Raw genomic sequence first — 15,876 nt, 5'->3', positions numbered from 1 at the left:
GCCCAGGTGGTGAAATCGCAGTTTAAGTCCGACTGAGCGGTAGCGAAGAGAGGTGTCACTCCTGTCATCCGCTATGGAGATGTACAGACTTTGACAGTAGTCAACATATGTGGGCCTAGCCGGCTCTAGGCCCATGTCGCCCGTGCAATAGCATTGGGTTGTTTTGATTATAACAAAGGCAGATGTTGGCTAGGACAAAATGGCTGCCTAGTAGGGGCCTGGACAGCACGCGCAAAAACGATGTGGTGTAGCCACATTGGGTGGTGGACACAAAATAATTAGGTTTCACACCGATTGACATAACCCCGCAAAATGAGCCGGATGAACTTCGTTTGACAATTCTCGGTGGTTTGTTTACATGTGAGTTACATGAGTTCGGATGTAACAGATGAGCACCTGTTGCACTCTCACTTACGCAACTGACAAAGTAAACAAACCACCGAGAATTGTCAAACATGAACTTCATTCATCATGAGTTCATTCGTGCCGTCATCTTGTAGAACTTAATATTGGCAACGCTAGCAAAATGTAAACACAAATGAACACTCCGGATGAACCTATCGTCAAATGACATTTCGACGAGTTTTGATTCGAGCCAATAATATGGGCGCTGTCCGTGTAAACAGTAGAAGCGAACTATCTTAAATGAACACATCGAGTTCATTTGTGAAATCACCGTAAAGTATTCAATTGTCAAACATGGATTTCATTCATCATTCATTCATTCCTGTCGTCATCTTGTAGAACTCAATTGAATTCTACAAGATGACGAGATGAATGAACTCATGATGAATGAAGTTCATGTTTGACAATTCTCGGTGGTTTGTTTACCTAGTCAGTTGCGTGAGTTCGAATGCAACGGATGTTCATCTTTTGCATTCGATCTCTTTGGCATAACTCCCATGTAAACAAACCACCGAGAATTGTCAAACGAAGTTCATCCGAATCATTTTGCGGGGTTCGGTTGGTGTAAAACCGAATTAGGTTCTTTACTGACACAATTAACCTCACTTTGTGACGACTAGATTCGCTCGTAGCAAATCGCAAAGAATTTTTTCTAAGTCCATGTAAATAGTACAAGCGAACTGTCAAAAATGAACACCAAAGCTCATTTGTGACGTCAGCGTAAAGTATTCTTTACGGTGACATCACAAATGAACTACTCAAGTGTTCATTTTTAACAGTTCGCATGTTCTGTTTACAAGATGACGTTGAGTTCTACAAGATGACGACACGAATGAACTAATGATGAATGAAGCTCACGTTTGACAATTCTCGGTGGTTTGTTTACTTCGTCAGTTGCGTGAGTACGAGTGCAACGGGTGCTCATCTGCAACATTCGAATTCACATAATTCCCTTGTAAACAAACCACCGAGAATTATCAAACGAAGTTCTTCCGGATCGTTTTGCGAGGTTATGTCCGCCGAGTGTTCATTTTTGACAGTTTGTACTGTTTACATGGACTTAGAAAAATTCTTTACGATTTGCTTCGAACGAATCTAGTCGTCCACAGAATTTTTCTAAGTCCATGTAAACAGTACTGGTGAACTGTCAAGAAAAGTGGAGTTGACTTTGTCAGTAAACAACATAATTATTCATATATGTAATTTTGGTTTCTACAGCCTAAAAAGTGAGGTTAGCTTAGCTCATTTCATATTAATTGGAAGCTAGGACAACTCTATTCCTTGAATTACGCAAAAGAAAATCATAAATCCTTACAACAGCACTTCCGTTACTACCACATGTACACTAACAGCGCAAACATCCCCATACTAAGTACCTATTCTCAAAAAACTCTTATTGAATGTTTTTCCAAAAGCTATCTCATCAACTATCTTTGTCATCAGATCATCTGTCTTAGATAATAGAAAAAACACTATAGTAGCTGTAGCATACCTTCAAACAGTAGTTTTGAATATACAATCTGAAATAATATAATTGAATGAAAAATGGTTTCAAGATGATTCTAAATTAAACATTTCTCTCGATTTCCCACATATTTTCTTCTCTTCCTTAAAAACACAAAAATCTAATGTTCGACCCGCAACAAACGGAAAACAAACCGAATCATACATGATTTTTGTGGCCTGTTCGCGCCTCCTTCCTTCTTTCGAATACGTTCCGTTGTAGGCGGTAATCCCCGAAGCTTAATCTCTGCGCAAGATAGTGATGAGTCATCGATTAGACGTGCTTGCTCGCTTAGCGATTTGAGTATGGGAAAAGGTAAACACAGAATATCACAGAAAAAAAATCTTAGTTTCTAAGGCTACATACTAGAATTAAGCTCGGTTTGACTTTCCAGTTTAACAGTTTGCTTTGAGTTTATTCACTTTTTTACCTATAATTTTAAACAGGATATTACCACCCATTGAAAACAAAAAAAGATCATTGACACAAATTGTTTTAAGAGTTGAGTTTTTGAAATATTTAATTCTTTTTTACTAGCTTATTGGTGTAAATCGGAAAGCGTTTTAACGGAAAGCAAATCACATTGCACCGAAAGAATTACTGATCACAGTTTTACTCTCGACAGCTACTAACTATAAACCAGTACCCAGCAGCCGTAACATCGTTCAGCAACGGAATGTGCCCAAACGAAGTACCTCTTCGGTTGGGAAAGGTGGAGCATCCCTATCCTCTGGAATGGGGGTCCGAAGCGTTTCTGTTGGCATGTTAAATCAAGCTGTAAGTTAATAGTCAATGCATGTTGAAACCTTAAGTTGTTAATACGTTGTAACTTTTTTCCCACAGAGCGACTCTGAACCGGAACCATCAGCAGCAACCCGGGGAGGACTTATGAAACCAACCATTAGCTCACAAAACAAAGTCAACGGCACTAGTAACAACGGGAAGTACGTCAATCCGCGCAGTGCTGCTGGGATCATCAATCGACGGAAAGGTTTACAGAATGCTTATAGTAGTGGTATGAACGAAGCTCACTTTCCAAAATATAATAAAATTAGCTAATTTACCTCTTCATCTTCAGTAAACATAGCATCTGCGACACAGGACGAATCCAGCTCGGAGGAATCGCCAACCAGTACGGTTAGTATAATACCGGTGAAGCCTGCTGTACCACCCCGCCCACGAAGCATTGCACTGGAGCACAAACGAATAGCGAACGTGAATGCAAGCCTGAATGCGAAGAAAGCTCCCAGCACTAATATGGAGATGGAGAGTATGATCAAGGATGGCGATTTGGATAACGCTGACTGTGAGTAGCGCAATCTAGCCGATTTCTCACCTTATCCAGCTTGATTTCGTGTATTCCTGTATTTCTAGTGACCAATCAACTCTGCTCCAATATTATCAATCAGTTGGTACAAACGACGACTTCGGTGATACAGCTGCACCAGCGGCTGAAATCCAACGATGAATCTGGCGGTGGAAGTGGCAGAAACAATTCACTCATGATCAAGGAACTAGAGAATGCGGTCATTATGACGCAGAACATGTTGACGAAGGTGACCAATAGGTGAGAGCGGACATTCACTCGCATTAAAATTTCGTTTTAGGGTAGAATTCTCAAGCTTCAATAAATTTGACCTAAAATGCCCTTTAGGGTTTTAAAATTATATACCAAAGGAAGGCCACTAGGTAAACCTCGAGCGCACAATACCTTGTCCAATAACCAACACTTTATTTATTTTATTTTTTATTTTATTTGTTCGATCTTCGGTAGATACCGTACAGATTATTAAAAAAAAATAGAACATACATTCTAAATTAATTAAAAATTCCTAATAGCTAACTTATAACTAGATTTGGTGACATTAAAGTCGAACAGATGTGAAGCTTCGTTGAATTTGTAGCAACATCTATCCACAGGATTGTTTTGACCGTAAACAGTACGATGTCTAGAAATCCACAAAAGAGGACGGTTCCTTAGAGCGCGAGGAGGTACAAACACATTAATCCGTGCAAGAATATCTGGGCAGTCAATGTTATTACACAACATATCAAAAATAAACATTCTTTGCAAGAATGTGTGGCGGAACTCTAACGTCGGTAACTCAAGCAGCATGCATCTATCATTGTAAGGTGGTAGATGGGCAGGGTCGTTCCACGGCAAATTTCTTAGAGCGTATCGCACGAAACATCTTTGTACGCATTCTAATCGGTTTATTTGGACGTTGTGATGTGGAGCCCACACTTGCACAGCATACTCCAAAATGCTTCGCACCAATTCGCAATATAGAGATTTTATCGCGTAGAAATCGTTAAAGCCAGCGGTATTTCGCTTCAGGAATCCAAGCATTGCGAATGCTTTCGCCGTCGTTGCGGTGATGTGATCCGAGAAGCTAAGCTTTCTATCAAAAAACACTCCCAAGTCACGAATAGAGTCCACTCTTTCGATGACGCGGCCTTGGAGCAAGTACTCATAATAAGATAGAGTGGATGATCGCCTGAAACTTATCATTTCACATTTGTCAAAGTTTATCTGCATACCATTCAACAGGCACCATTGTTCAATATTAAGTACATAATCTTGAAGTGCAACAGAGTCAAGTCCAGAGACAATGGAACGAAAAATCTTCAAATCGTCGGCGAAGAATAGTTTTCCAGATTTGATACGAGCACAAATGTCGTTTATAAATAAAATAAAAATTAGCGGCCCTAGGTGACTTCCTTGAGGGACTCCGGTTGGCATGTCGAGCAAGCTAGAACGTGTTGAACCAATTTCAACGAAAGCACTCCGACTAGACAGATATGATTGCAACCATCCCGTTAACCACGCAGGAATTCCTAGTCTTTGCAGTTTCAGAAAAGCTATGTTGTGAGGTACTTTATCGAATGCTTTCGAGAAGTCAAAATATATTGCATCGGTTTGTTGACGCTTCTCAACAGAGGGGACCAAGATGCTAGTGTACATCATCAAATTTGAAGTTGTAGAACGTTGCTTCACAAATTCATGCTGACTTTCGTCGATGATGTGAGAAGCAGCGACGTACATCTCATTGTAAACAAATTTTTCAAGGACTTTAGCAAAACAGTTCAAAAGTGAGATTCCTCTGTAATTTTCAACATTATGAATGTCTCCAGTCTTGTGAATTGGAAATATAGTCGCTTGTTTCCATGCACTCGGGAAGACGCTTTCAGTGATTGAGCGGTTAAAAATAATGCTGACCGGCAATGACAATGATCGTGCACGTCCTTTTATGAATATCGGAGGCAAACAATCCGGGCCTGGTCCTTTCGATGGGTCGACACTGGATAGAGCTTTCAACACGTCTGCTTCAGTCATATTCAAGCTAGGGAGACTGATAATGTATCTATATACTCTTGTGACGGAGAGATAGCTGGGTTGATGAATACCCCACGAAAATGTTCTGCGAAAAGGTCTACGGATTCGGCTGTGGATTGCGCACTGGCATCTCCAAGATAAACATTTACTGGAATGCCACCAGCGCGTTTTCTGCTGTTCACAAACTTCCATGCGTACGCAAACGTGATCAAGAATCAGAGCACGAGCTATGCAGTAGTGGTGATTCGGACAGCATGCATGTTTCCATGTTTGAGTCTCTGCGTGGCCCGAGAATTATTTATCCGCTTAGATGGCTGCCGCAATAAACAGTAAAAAAATTTTTAGCTCTCTCTCTCTCAAAGCTGATGTTAAAATATGTTTGCACAATGTTTAACCCTCCGGAAGTCGCGCAAATGGCCCACTGAATGAGCAGCTGCTGGTGCGCTAAAACGATTTCGCTAGATTTTCAGAGCAGCGTGTACTCAGTACACTAGCGCGACTTCCGGAAGGTTAATCAACCTGTTACCATAAGGAGCTATGCCGAGAAGTTCACGTTAAGCGCTGGGGGGATGCGTACCGAGTTGTAATGGCGAAAATGAAGGGCCCGTCTACACCAGTTGAAAAGTGTCCTGGTAAGCTAAAGATATTCGTTAAGGGTCTCTTTCCGAAGCACGATCCAACTACCTGGCCATCAACACCGTACGGCGAAGAATATGCAGTTCGGATTCCGAAATGGAGTATCGACAGTGGAGGCAATTCGGACAATGCTTGAGAGTGCTGAGAAGGCATCTAAAGAAAAGAGCAGCCCTAGTAACAATTGATGTTTTAAGGCGCTCTTGAAGCCCTTCTTAAAACTCATAACGCTCTTGCAGTGTGCTATAAAAGCAAAAATGCTACTTGGGAGAGGAGATACTGCACTATGGCTACGATAGATGTGATAGCCGTACGAGTCGCGAAAACACACAAAACAATATCGTCGCATGGGGAGCGGGCCATTTGGCATAAACAGAGATGCCAGGTACTTTTTTCAAATGTCTGCAATAATAATTTTAAAAGTCTGGGAAGTACAAAAAATGTTCGGCAAGCTAGTGTAACCAAGAGCCTTTATATTCAAAAATCTGCAAATATCTGCAACCAAACTAAAAAATCTGCAAATATCTGCAACCAAACGGAAAAATCTGCAAATATCTGCGTCATCGAAAAAATCTGCAGCTTAAATTAAAAGTCTGCGAATTTGCAGACTTGTCTGCAAATCTGGCATCTCTGGGCATAAAGGTCATTTGGCATAAGGTCATTTGGGATAATGGACATTTGGCATAACGGTTATTTGGCATAATGGTCATTTGGCCTAATTTGGAGAATGGATCACACCGAAGGTCATTTGGCATAATGGACACTTGGCATAATGGTTATTTAACATAATGGTCATTTGGCATAATTTTGAGAATTGATCACACTGAAGGTCATTTGGTATAACAGACATTTGGTATAACGGTCATTTGGCATAACGGACATTTGGCATAATGGACATTTGGCATAACGGACATTTGCCATAATTTTGCTAAGTGATCTCACTGAAAGTCATTTGGCATAACATACGAATGTGTAGTCAATCAGGTGAGTGACCCATAAGGTTAAAGCTGCACTAAGCAATACTAATAATAATAATGTGTTATCTATTACCTAATATTGATTACATTTCGAGTGAATCTAACATTTTATAACTGATGTTACCTTCTTTTAAATATGAGCAGTTCTTTTGAGTTTCATTTTTGAAATTTGGATTCTTTGCTTTGACATACGTTTTAGTAAAGTATAGTGTAGAACTGCGATCCACCCGACGTATGTTTTGTTTGGCTATTATTAGTATGATTGCCAATGAGTTTTGGTTTTCCATACAATGTTACAATAATTAAATTTATTTTTCTTTATATCATGAGCTATTCTTTCGAATTATTAACTTTATCATTTGTTTTTTTGCCTTTCTAATATAAAGAAAGGCTATGCAATCACTGTAAAAATCGACTTTTTAACCGAGGCCCGGAGGGCCGAGTGTCATACACCATTCGATTCAGTTCGTCGAGATCGGCAAATGTCTTTGTGTGTATGTATGTGTGTGTGTCATTTAAACTCACACAATTTTCTCAGAGATGGCTGAACCGATTTTCGCAAACTTAGTTTCATCTGAAAGGTATAACGCTCCCATAAGCTGCTATTGAATTTTTAGTTGATCCGACTTCCGGTTCCGGAGTTACGGGTTGAAGAATGCGGTCACACAGCAAATTCCCATATAAAATGGTACCACCATGATGTTCAAATGATGTTAAACATATTAAAATTGATATAACATTACTCTAGTTTGCGGGTCTGGATCACTAATGGTCCATCAAAGCAGCTTTGACCACATTGGCCACCTATGACGGTTCATGACGCCCCCGGGGAACCCGCCAAGTTTCTAAGCTAATATCATACCCATTCCACAACGAATTCTCTACCGATTTTTACAAACTTGATTTCAAATGAAAGATACAGTAATGCCATTGACTGCTGCTGAATTTCATTCGGTTCTGATTCTTACTTCCAGAGTTACAGGGGTGTTAGTAAGGATATACTGGAATTTCTCATATAAATCGGTACAATCGTAATACCTCAGAGGCTAAAAACTATTGAAATGGTCACCAAATTACTTCTAATCGCAGTTCTAGATCACTGATTGCCAATCAAACATTCTTTGAATATATTGTCCACTATCGACGATTCCGGAAGTCCGGAATTCCGGGCATATTCCACAATTAAAGTCACATCGGTTCATCGGTGATGACAACCGATATTCTCAAACCAAGTCTCAAATGGAAGGCAAAATATGCAGTTGAGTATTGCGTAGCCGCCCCTCCCCCCCCCCTCCGCCTTGCCCTTACACCTCCCTCCTTCTTCACTCCCCTCCCCTTGGACCACTCTCACGCCCGCATTTCCTTCATCCACCCCGTATACCGAAATAAGATGAAGGATTTCTGACGCATCCTCCACTCCCACTCTACTAACCCCCCATTCCCTCCACTTTCAAACCCATTCCACCAACATTTCAAAATATAATCACATGAAGATAACATTGAACTCATGTTGATTAAGCTAATTAAATATTATTCTTTTGCCTTTCTTATATAGAAAGGTTACGCAATTGCTCCAAAAACCGACTTTCTAACCGAGGCCCGGAGGGCCGAGTCTCATATAACATTCGACTCAGTTCGCCTAGATCGCAAAATATCTGTGTGTATGTGTGTATGTATGTATGTATGTATGTATGTATGTATGTATGTATGTATGTATGTATGTATGTATGTATGTATGTATGTATGTATGTATGTATGTATGTATGTATGTATGTATGTGTGTGTATGTGCGGATTTGTTAACAAAATGTACACATCGGTTTCTCGGAGATGGCTGAACCGATTTTTACAAACTAAGATTCAAATGAAAGGTATAATATTCCCATAGGTTGCTATTGAATTTGATTTTCAACCGACATCTTGTTCCGGATTACGAGTTGAAGAGTATGGTTACAAAACAAAATTTGTTGATTTGTCCACATCGGTTTCTCGGAATTTTCTGAACCGATTTTGACAAACTTAATGTTAAATGAAAGGTCCATCAGCTGCTGTTGAATTTTGTGTGGATCCGAGTTCTGGTTCCTGAATTACAGGGTACGTACGATCACGCAGCAAATCCCGATTCTAACGAATTCTGCGATGAATGTAAAAAGGTGATTTTTTTTCCAAAATGTAAACACACCTGTTGAATTTGTAGATCTAGGTCCCCAACAGTCATTCAAAGTCTCTTTGGCCACACTGGCCACCATCGACGGATCCTGAAGTGTCCAAATTCAGAATAACGGTTATATTCGTTTCTCGAAAATGGCTAGACCGATTTGATCAACTTAGTCTCAAATGAAAGGTGTTGCATCCCCGGAAACTGATATTAAATTCTATCTCCATCCGACTTCCGGCTCCGGAGTTACGGGTTGTGGAGTGCGATCACATAGAAAACTCTGATTCAAACCGATACCGCGATGAATGCAAAAACGTGCTCTTATATATACTTACCAAGTGTAATAAGAATGAAAGACATTTCCATAATGTTATATTGTACGAAACAGCTATTAAATAATAGTTTGGAGAAATGAGAAAGGCACAATTGCACCTCTAGGTTTTTTATATTGTAACGACATATAATCAGCAAGGGACTGGAAGGTGAAGTATTTTTCAAATATTAAGAGCCATAGTACTCAAGGCAGAGCAAGGATTTGAAGTAAGAAAGATTAGAAAAGCGTGGAGTAAGGTCAATGAATATGCGTAGAGTTTCCCGGCTACTTAACTCTTTGTCTTCTGCAACGCAGGAGTCGAATGCGAATGCGTAAATGCGAATCACCTGAATCTGCGGTATGTCCGGACAAGCGTAAAGTTATCATTTGTGGTCATTTTTTCTTTATTTTTATTAGCGTGATTTTAAATTTTTATTCATTCGTCACGCATTTGTGGTCATGTTTTTCAAACGATTTATTGAATGAACGTATTCAAACGTCGGTTGTTACACTGCTCTAGCACTTGGGGCGAAGCCAGTGCAATGCGGATTTGCCGCATATCCGAGAGCAAACGACCGTTATGCTAAATTACTGTTTTCCTTAACATAAAAATATTTGTACGGAAAGACCTTCAGCAATAGCGCGGCTTAAAATTATGCCGAATTAATTACCTGCCTTCTCGAAGAGTTTTAAATTATGTGTTTTCCCTGTAGTTGAAAAAATGGCAAATGATCACCAGTGTGATCACTTCTCAAAATTATGCCAAATGTCCGATATGCTAAATGTCCGTTATGCCAAATGACCTTCAGTGTAATGAATTCTCAAAATTATGCTAAATGACCATTATGCCAAATAACCGTTATGCCAAGTATCCGTTATGCCAAATGACCTTCAGTGTAATCAATTCTCAAAATTATGCCAAATGACCATTATGCCAAATAACCGTTATGCCAAATGACTTTATGCCAATTGACCCAGACCCCGTCGCATGCAGTATACGTTATCGCCGGGATGACCCTGGCGGAGAATATTGAGTCTTCATCGGTTCCCGGTCAAAAAAATGCGGACTAGCATGGTCAGGTGATTTAAACAGTTTGACGTTTAACTCAACTCGCCTGTGCTAATTGCCCCTAGGAACAAATGCAATTTGCAAATGCAATTTAAAGGCGATTTCAACACTTAGACAAACTTTCTGGCGGCTGAAAAGGACTTGATTGTTTTTGCGTTTTTCAAACATGGCTGTTCATGTTTGGCTGAAGCTTAAAATAGTTTTTTTATACAATTGGCGTGTTCTCGCTTGTATTTTGTTTGTCTAGTGCACTTCATTTAGCCAACGAATGTGGGAAATTGTGGAATCGTGTGTAAATATAGTGGAACAAGATATCTGACCTAAACTCTTAATAAAAGTCATATTGTGCTAAGTTTTGGTGTGCAATGCCAATTTCACCATTGATTCTTCCTATAGTTTGATGGTGATCACTTAGTGTAGTGATAAGTTTATGTGAGTAGATAATGAATCCGAAAATAAGTATTATTTGTAATTTTCATATTAGGCAATTAAGGGCGATTAAATGACGCGTTCCTTGGGCGATTAGGGGCGATTTAAGGGCGGGTAGAGCGGCTAAAAAATGACGGCGGCAAGGGAGCCAAGGGCTTAAAGAAGTTGGCACTCAAAAATGTCAAATTTCGGTCTACGTGGTTTATGAATGGTCCCTCAAAGCAATTGTCTGTCAGAGGTTCTTTAGCGCTGATGCACGAAATATGCTTGATGTTTTCAAAGCCGTCAAACCCATCAACCTAGGGAAGGGGTATATATTGCATTGTAAAAGATTATAACAACATAACAAACAATCTCATATGTTTCACCTTAAATTTTGTAATCGTTTTCACCCGCAGGAACATCGGAGGCGACGGTATCAACCTGAACAACAGCACCAGCATGTATGAAAAATGCAACGACATTCTGAACCAGGTACAGAAACACGTGAACAACAGCGGCTGACATCAACAGCAGCCGTCGATAACGACGACAACGACAACAACAGCTTTGGGCGACTACTATTGATCCCTAAATATTGTGTGGCTATTTTTCTAGTTCTTTATGTTTGTTTCCGAACATCTCCAAATTTGAATGTAGAACAGTGTTTGATGCGTGTTTTGTCCGGCGATGCATTGTAATATTAATAATGTGAATGTGGGCGAGTATGTTGTTGCAAAATATTAAGTAAACTAATTTTTTGAACCAGCAAATGGGATCTTTATAACAAGGACAGCTTTAAAGCAAATATTACTGGAAAGTACGTGTGAACGTGATTAATTAGTTGTTGTCATTCGTGGGTTGGTTGCGAAAGAAACTAAATAATAAACTACAATAAGTCAATAATCATGAAATGTGCTTAATCAAAGAATGGGAATAGATGTGACTTCGTCAAGCAGTAGCTGAAAGAAGAAAAAAAACATGTTTCGTCCAATTTAGTTATTAGTTAATTTTATACTGCTTTTAAGGTAGGAATTTGACACAAGTGTTTAAGTTTATCCACCTCATTTGAGGAGTGGAAGTTTTTGATGAAGGAAAACGCCATATCTAGATTTGTTAGTTGAGAATATAGTTTCTTCTTTCTGTTGCGCATCGATCTTAGAAGCCAATGGTAGATAAATTGTTTTAGTGTTTTTGACTTTTTAATGAACCTATTAACTAAGAAAAGTATTTTTTTATCGTTAGATTTACCAACAATCGAGATGGTTAAGCTTTATATTCAATCGATCGTTTCGTTTCCAAAATCTAGGCAATTGGCTTCTCACTTTCTAGATACTTGTTCAAGTTGGCAAGAATACAGTACCCAAATAGGAGTTAACCGTTTTTAGATTGTCATTTTAGTAGTTAGAAGTACTACTTAAATACTTTTGCTGTATAGTAAGTTCTAATGTTCCAACAGACTCGTTTAACAAGCTCTAGTACTTCGAATGGTAACACGTTGCATAACCACTTAATTATTATTAAATCATATTGATTTATCCTACTAATCGTAAGCAAAGTTTTAAGATAACAAATCAAATCTTGTAATGACTACCATTTTCTTCCGTACGCCTCCGGAAAAAAAATTCTGGCGATGCCAATAAAATATCATTCAAATTGATCGTGGATGACCGTAGATTGATCTTGAAACACAATTGTCGAAAAAAAAAGTTCTCAATCGCAAACGCCAAACAATAGAGAACAAATCAAGCACACACAAGCACCTCAAACCAACATTTAAGGTTCAACAACAACAGTCAATAGAGAGAAAATTACAGTAGCTCTGAATCGAATATCAGAGATTTCATTAGAAGAAACTTTGCTTTCACATTCAACCTCAGGCTTATCTTAACATCAGGATCCATTCATTACACTCAACCAAGCTAAAAAAAAGGCAAATTAATCTTACTACACCTGACAAACTACTCTTGTAACTAATTGAGGAAAACTTACAAAGAAAATCATCAATCTATTAACAAACAGTTCACTTACCTAGTAGCTTTTTACCACTAAGGCAAATCTAATCCAACAAATCAGATTGTAAATTTGGGGAATGGAAAACTGACAACAAATTTTAACGCTTATGATTCCGTTCCACACAAGCAGATGGTAGGGATTTGAGTCAACAGTTAGACCTACACAGGCACGAGACAGTAGTATGATAACAATGGTCGGATTTGAAGAGATGGTAATAATCAATAGCGAGTAAAACTGCTGAGACAGATTCATTCATTCGCTAAGGATATCCGCGTTAGGAACTGACAGAACTAATTGAGGAAAAAAAGAAAATATATTTAAAAAGTCATATTTTAAAAACAACTGCTTCTGGTGCGTTTGATTTGTCTTTTTTCCTGCTTTTTAAATTTGGCAAACATTTAACAATTCTAACAATATTTCGCTTTTCTTTTGTTAGCCTAGCTAGAGAACACAACTGGTAGTATCTCTATTTCCAAAGTGAAGCATTTTGGAAAGCAGACGATACTGCTGGACTGGTGCCGAGGCGCTATTCGTGTGGTTTTTCTGCTGACCACAAGGCGGCATTCCTTCTTTGGACGGACAGTGCAAACAAGTGCAATGCCGTTAGGTAAGACGGTGTAACTCAAGGAACGCAGAGGGGTAAGTAATGGGGCGTACTAATTTTCCAATAACTTGGCACTAGTGACTACTAATGTTATCGAAAAAAAATTGAGCGAAGGTGGAGAATTTGTAAATAATAGGATATATTATAACTGAAAAGTGTTAAGTTTTAACCAGAAATATAGTCCCAAACCGCAAAGAAATACAGATTTGCCGCTGTTTCCGTTAAATATAAACTACGCAAGGCTCATCATAATGAATCACACAGGATTCTTTCCATTTGGATGATATTGCTCTACAAATTTGTTATGGTGATTCAGAATGGTAAGGCTCTTCAATTATTTCAAGTTCTTCGAAAGCATATACATTGTTAAAATGGACACTTACTATTCAAATACAGCTTTATTCTGCATAACGACGAATTGAATCCCGTTTGATTTTGCAGTCTTCGAAATGCAAATCACATTCGTTTTAAAAAGCAATTCGTTAGTAAATTGCTAGAAAACCGTATCCTGCCTTTATATGGATTTTACTGGACATGTGACTGGATAAATTATTTCGGCTATATTTATTACTCCAGTATAAGTTAGTTTTTAGTTCCAAGCTCACGATTTTTTCTTGCATAAATTCTTTATGCGAGGCGTTATGAGAAAAGAACTCTATCGAGTTTTCATCCAATTCGAAATTCCCATCTCGATATCAACTGTGGTAGTATCGTGTGTCTTGACTAATTAGTAAGAACACAAGGCATTAGTAACGTCGCGTTACGAATAGTAAAGTTTATGCCCGGAATATTTGCCGCGCCATCTATGGTTTGAAGCGCAAGTGAGTTTTATGGTATACCATTTACACTCTAACCAATATTAGCTTATACGTTGAGTATAAATGATTAACTTAAGGATGATGGCATTTTACATTCTAAATTTTAATTGTATTTGTGAATTGAAATTTATTATTTACCGGAATATAGTACACTATATCTCAGTAAATATTAACGTGCAATCAAATAATGATCCTCAAAAGGTACATTCATATATGGTGTAATATTAGGAGGAGGGTTTCTGCGTATTTTGTGACAATATGTGCTATAAGGGGTATGTAGCCAGAGCATGCTAGGTTGCTGTTTGATTGAAAATGACCTTCACATAAGGAGCAAATTGATGAGGAAATCAAGTCCAGCTCATGCGCTTCTGATTGCTGTTTAATGTAGTATCTTCTGGCACGTTGATTCTATCTTCGGGAGAAATATCAAAGGCCAGTAATAACTTGAAGTTACACAAAGCAAGCAACTAATTGAACCAAAACCCACCGGAGCAAATTGGAATGATTCCATACCCGTAAACTAAACTTATTGTAATAGATGAAATCGTTATGGAATACCAAATACCACAGATATCAACTGCCACTCCAGATAAAGCTAAAATATGTTTAGGAATCATGTTTAGGTAGCGTAGTAATTGATGCTTTGTTGCTGAAATTGAGTAGTTACCAGTCTGTAACTTAACTGCGAAAGCATATTATATCTTAATAAAATTTAACAGAATCATGTAAGTAATAGGGATCAAAAGTCGTTACTTGTGGTTGAACACCCAATATATTTAATTATATTTAATTATAAGTGAGATGAGAAATTTTTTTATCACAATTTTGTTCTTTCAATGCATAAAACGGAAAAATAATGAAACGAAAAAAATTAAAATGAATTAAATGAAACTAATGAATAAAATAATAATAATTAAAAAAGTAATTTCAAAAATGAATGAGATGCATAAAATGAATGATATAAGTAAGGTGAATAAATAGTAAAATAAATAGGATACATCTAAATCAATACAATAAATAAATAAAATGAGTATAATGAAAAAATATACAAAACGAATAAAATAAATATGGTGAGTAAAATACAGTAATGGACGGAGAATTAACACATTTACATACATTTACATTTCAGCGCGTGTAGAGCGGGTTATAGTTACTTCACAGTTTCAAACTGTTGTTCCAGTTTTTTGTATGCGTGCAATCTACCTATCCTTCTCGTAGTTGAATCAGTGAGTTCTACTATATTTTGGTTGCAGCTGTCATTCTGAACACACGTGTTTTATGCAGACTTGTTATTTGCACACACATTGTGCACAAAGAGCGAAATACACTGATGAAAAAAAGCAGCGCAAAACACTGCGACGTGCAGATCACCCGCACAAAGAGAAACTTGAAAACGAAAAAGAGAAAGATCTGTACACCAAGAGATGCACAATTCCGCACAAAGAGTCACCTTGAAGAGCCACTTTTTTGTGCCTCCCGTTACTGGCAAACAGCGAGGGTGGCGAATCACACTACAATTCTGATAAAGTTTAACCGGAAGGACGTTTTAACACGTTTTGCTTGCTCTTACTGCTTCTTTGCGCATGGGACCAAAATGCACACTAAAGTGCCACTTTATTTCTACTCTTTCAGGTG

The 15,876-nt window shown here is 38.3% G+C and overlaps 1 protein-coding gene across 12 annotated transcripts in view; it reads left to right on the top strand.

Annotated features, from left to right (window-relative positions):
• The window catches only part of LOC131682346 (uncharacterized), a 318,536-nt gene extending 305,375 nt beyond the window's left edge, over positions 1–13,161 (top strand). For 11 of the 12 annotated variants that reach the window (XM_058963749.1, XM_058963739.1, XM_058963740.1 and 8 more), the window contains 6 exons: positions 2,132–2,224; positions 2,535–2,686; positions 2,753–2,924; positions 2,988–3,215; positions 3,284–3,476; positions 11,223–13,161. In XM_058963749.1, coding sequence (XP_058819732.1) covers positions 2,132–2,224; positions 2,535–2,686; positions 2,753–2,924; positions 2,988–3,215; positions 3,284–3,476; positions 11,223–11,328 — 944 coding nt within the window. In that variant the 3' untranslated portion in view covers positions 11,329–13,161. Of the gene's footprint in view, positions 1–2,131; positions 2,225–2,534; positions 2,687–2,752; positions 2,925–2,987; positions 3,216–3,283; positions 3,477–11,222 lie in introns of those variants that run through there. The other variant, XR_009304069.1, reaches the window with a different exon arrangement.
• The last annotated feature ends 2,715 nt before the right edge of the window (positions 13,162–15,876 follow it).

This window comes from Topomyia yanbarensis, chromosome 2, assembly GCF_030247195.1.
Source record: "Topomyia yanbarensis strain Yona2022 chromosome 2, ASM3024719v1, whole genome shotgun sequence".
NCBI lineage: Eukaryota > Metazoa > Arthropoda > Insecta > Diptera > Culicidae > Topomyia > Topomyia yanbarensis.
The sequence above is the reverse complement of the archived record's forward strand: the minus strand, read 5'-3'. Positions and strand labels throughout refer to the sequence as shown.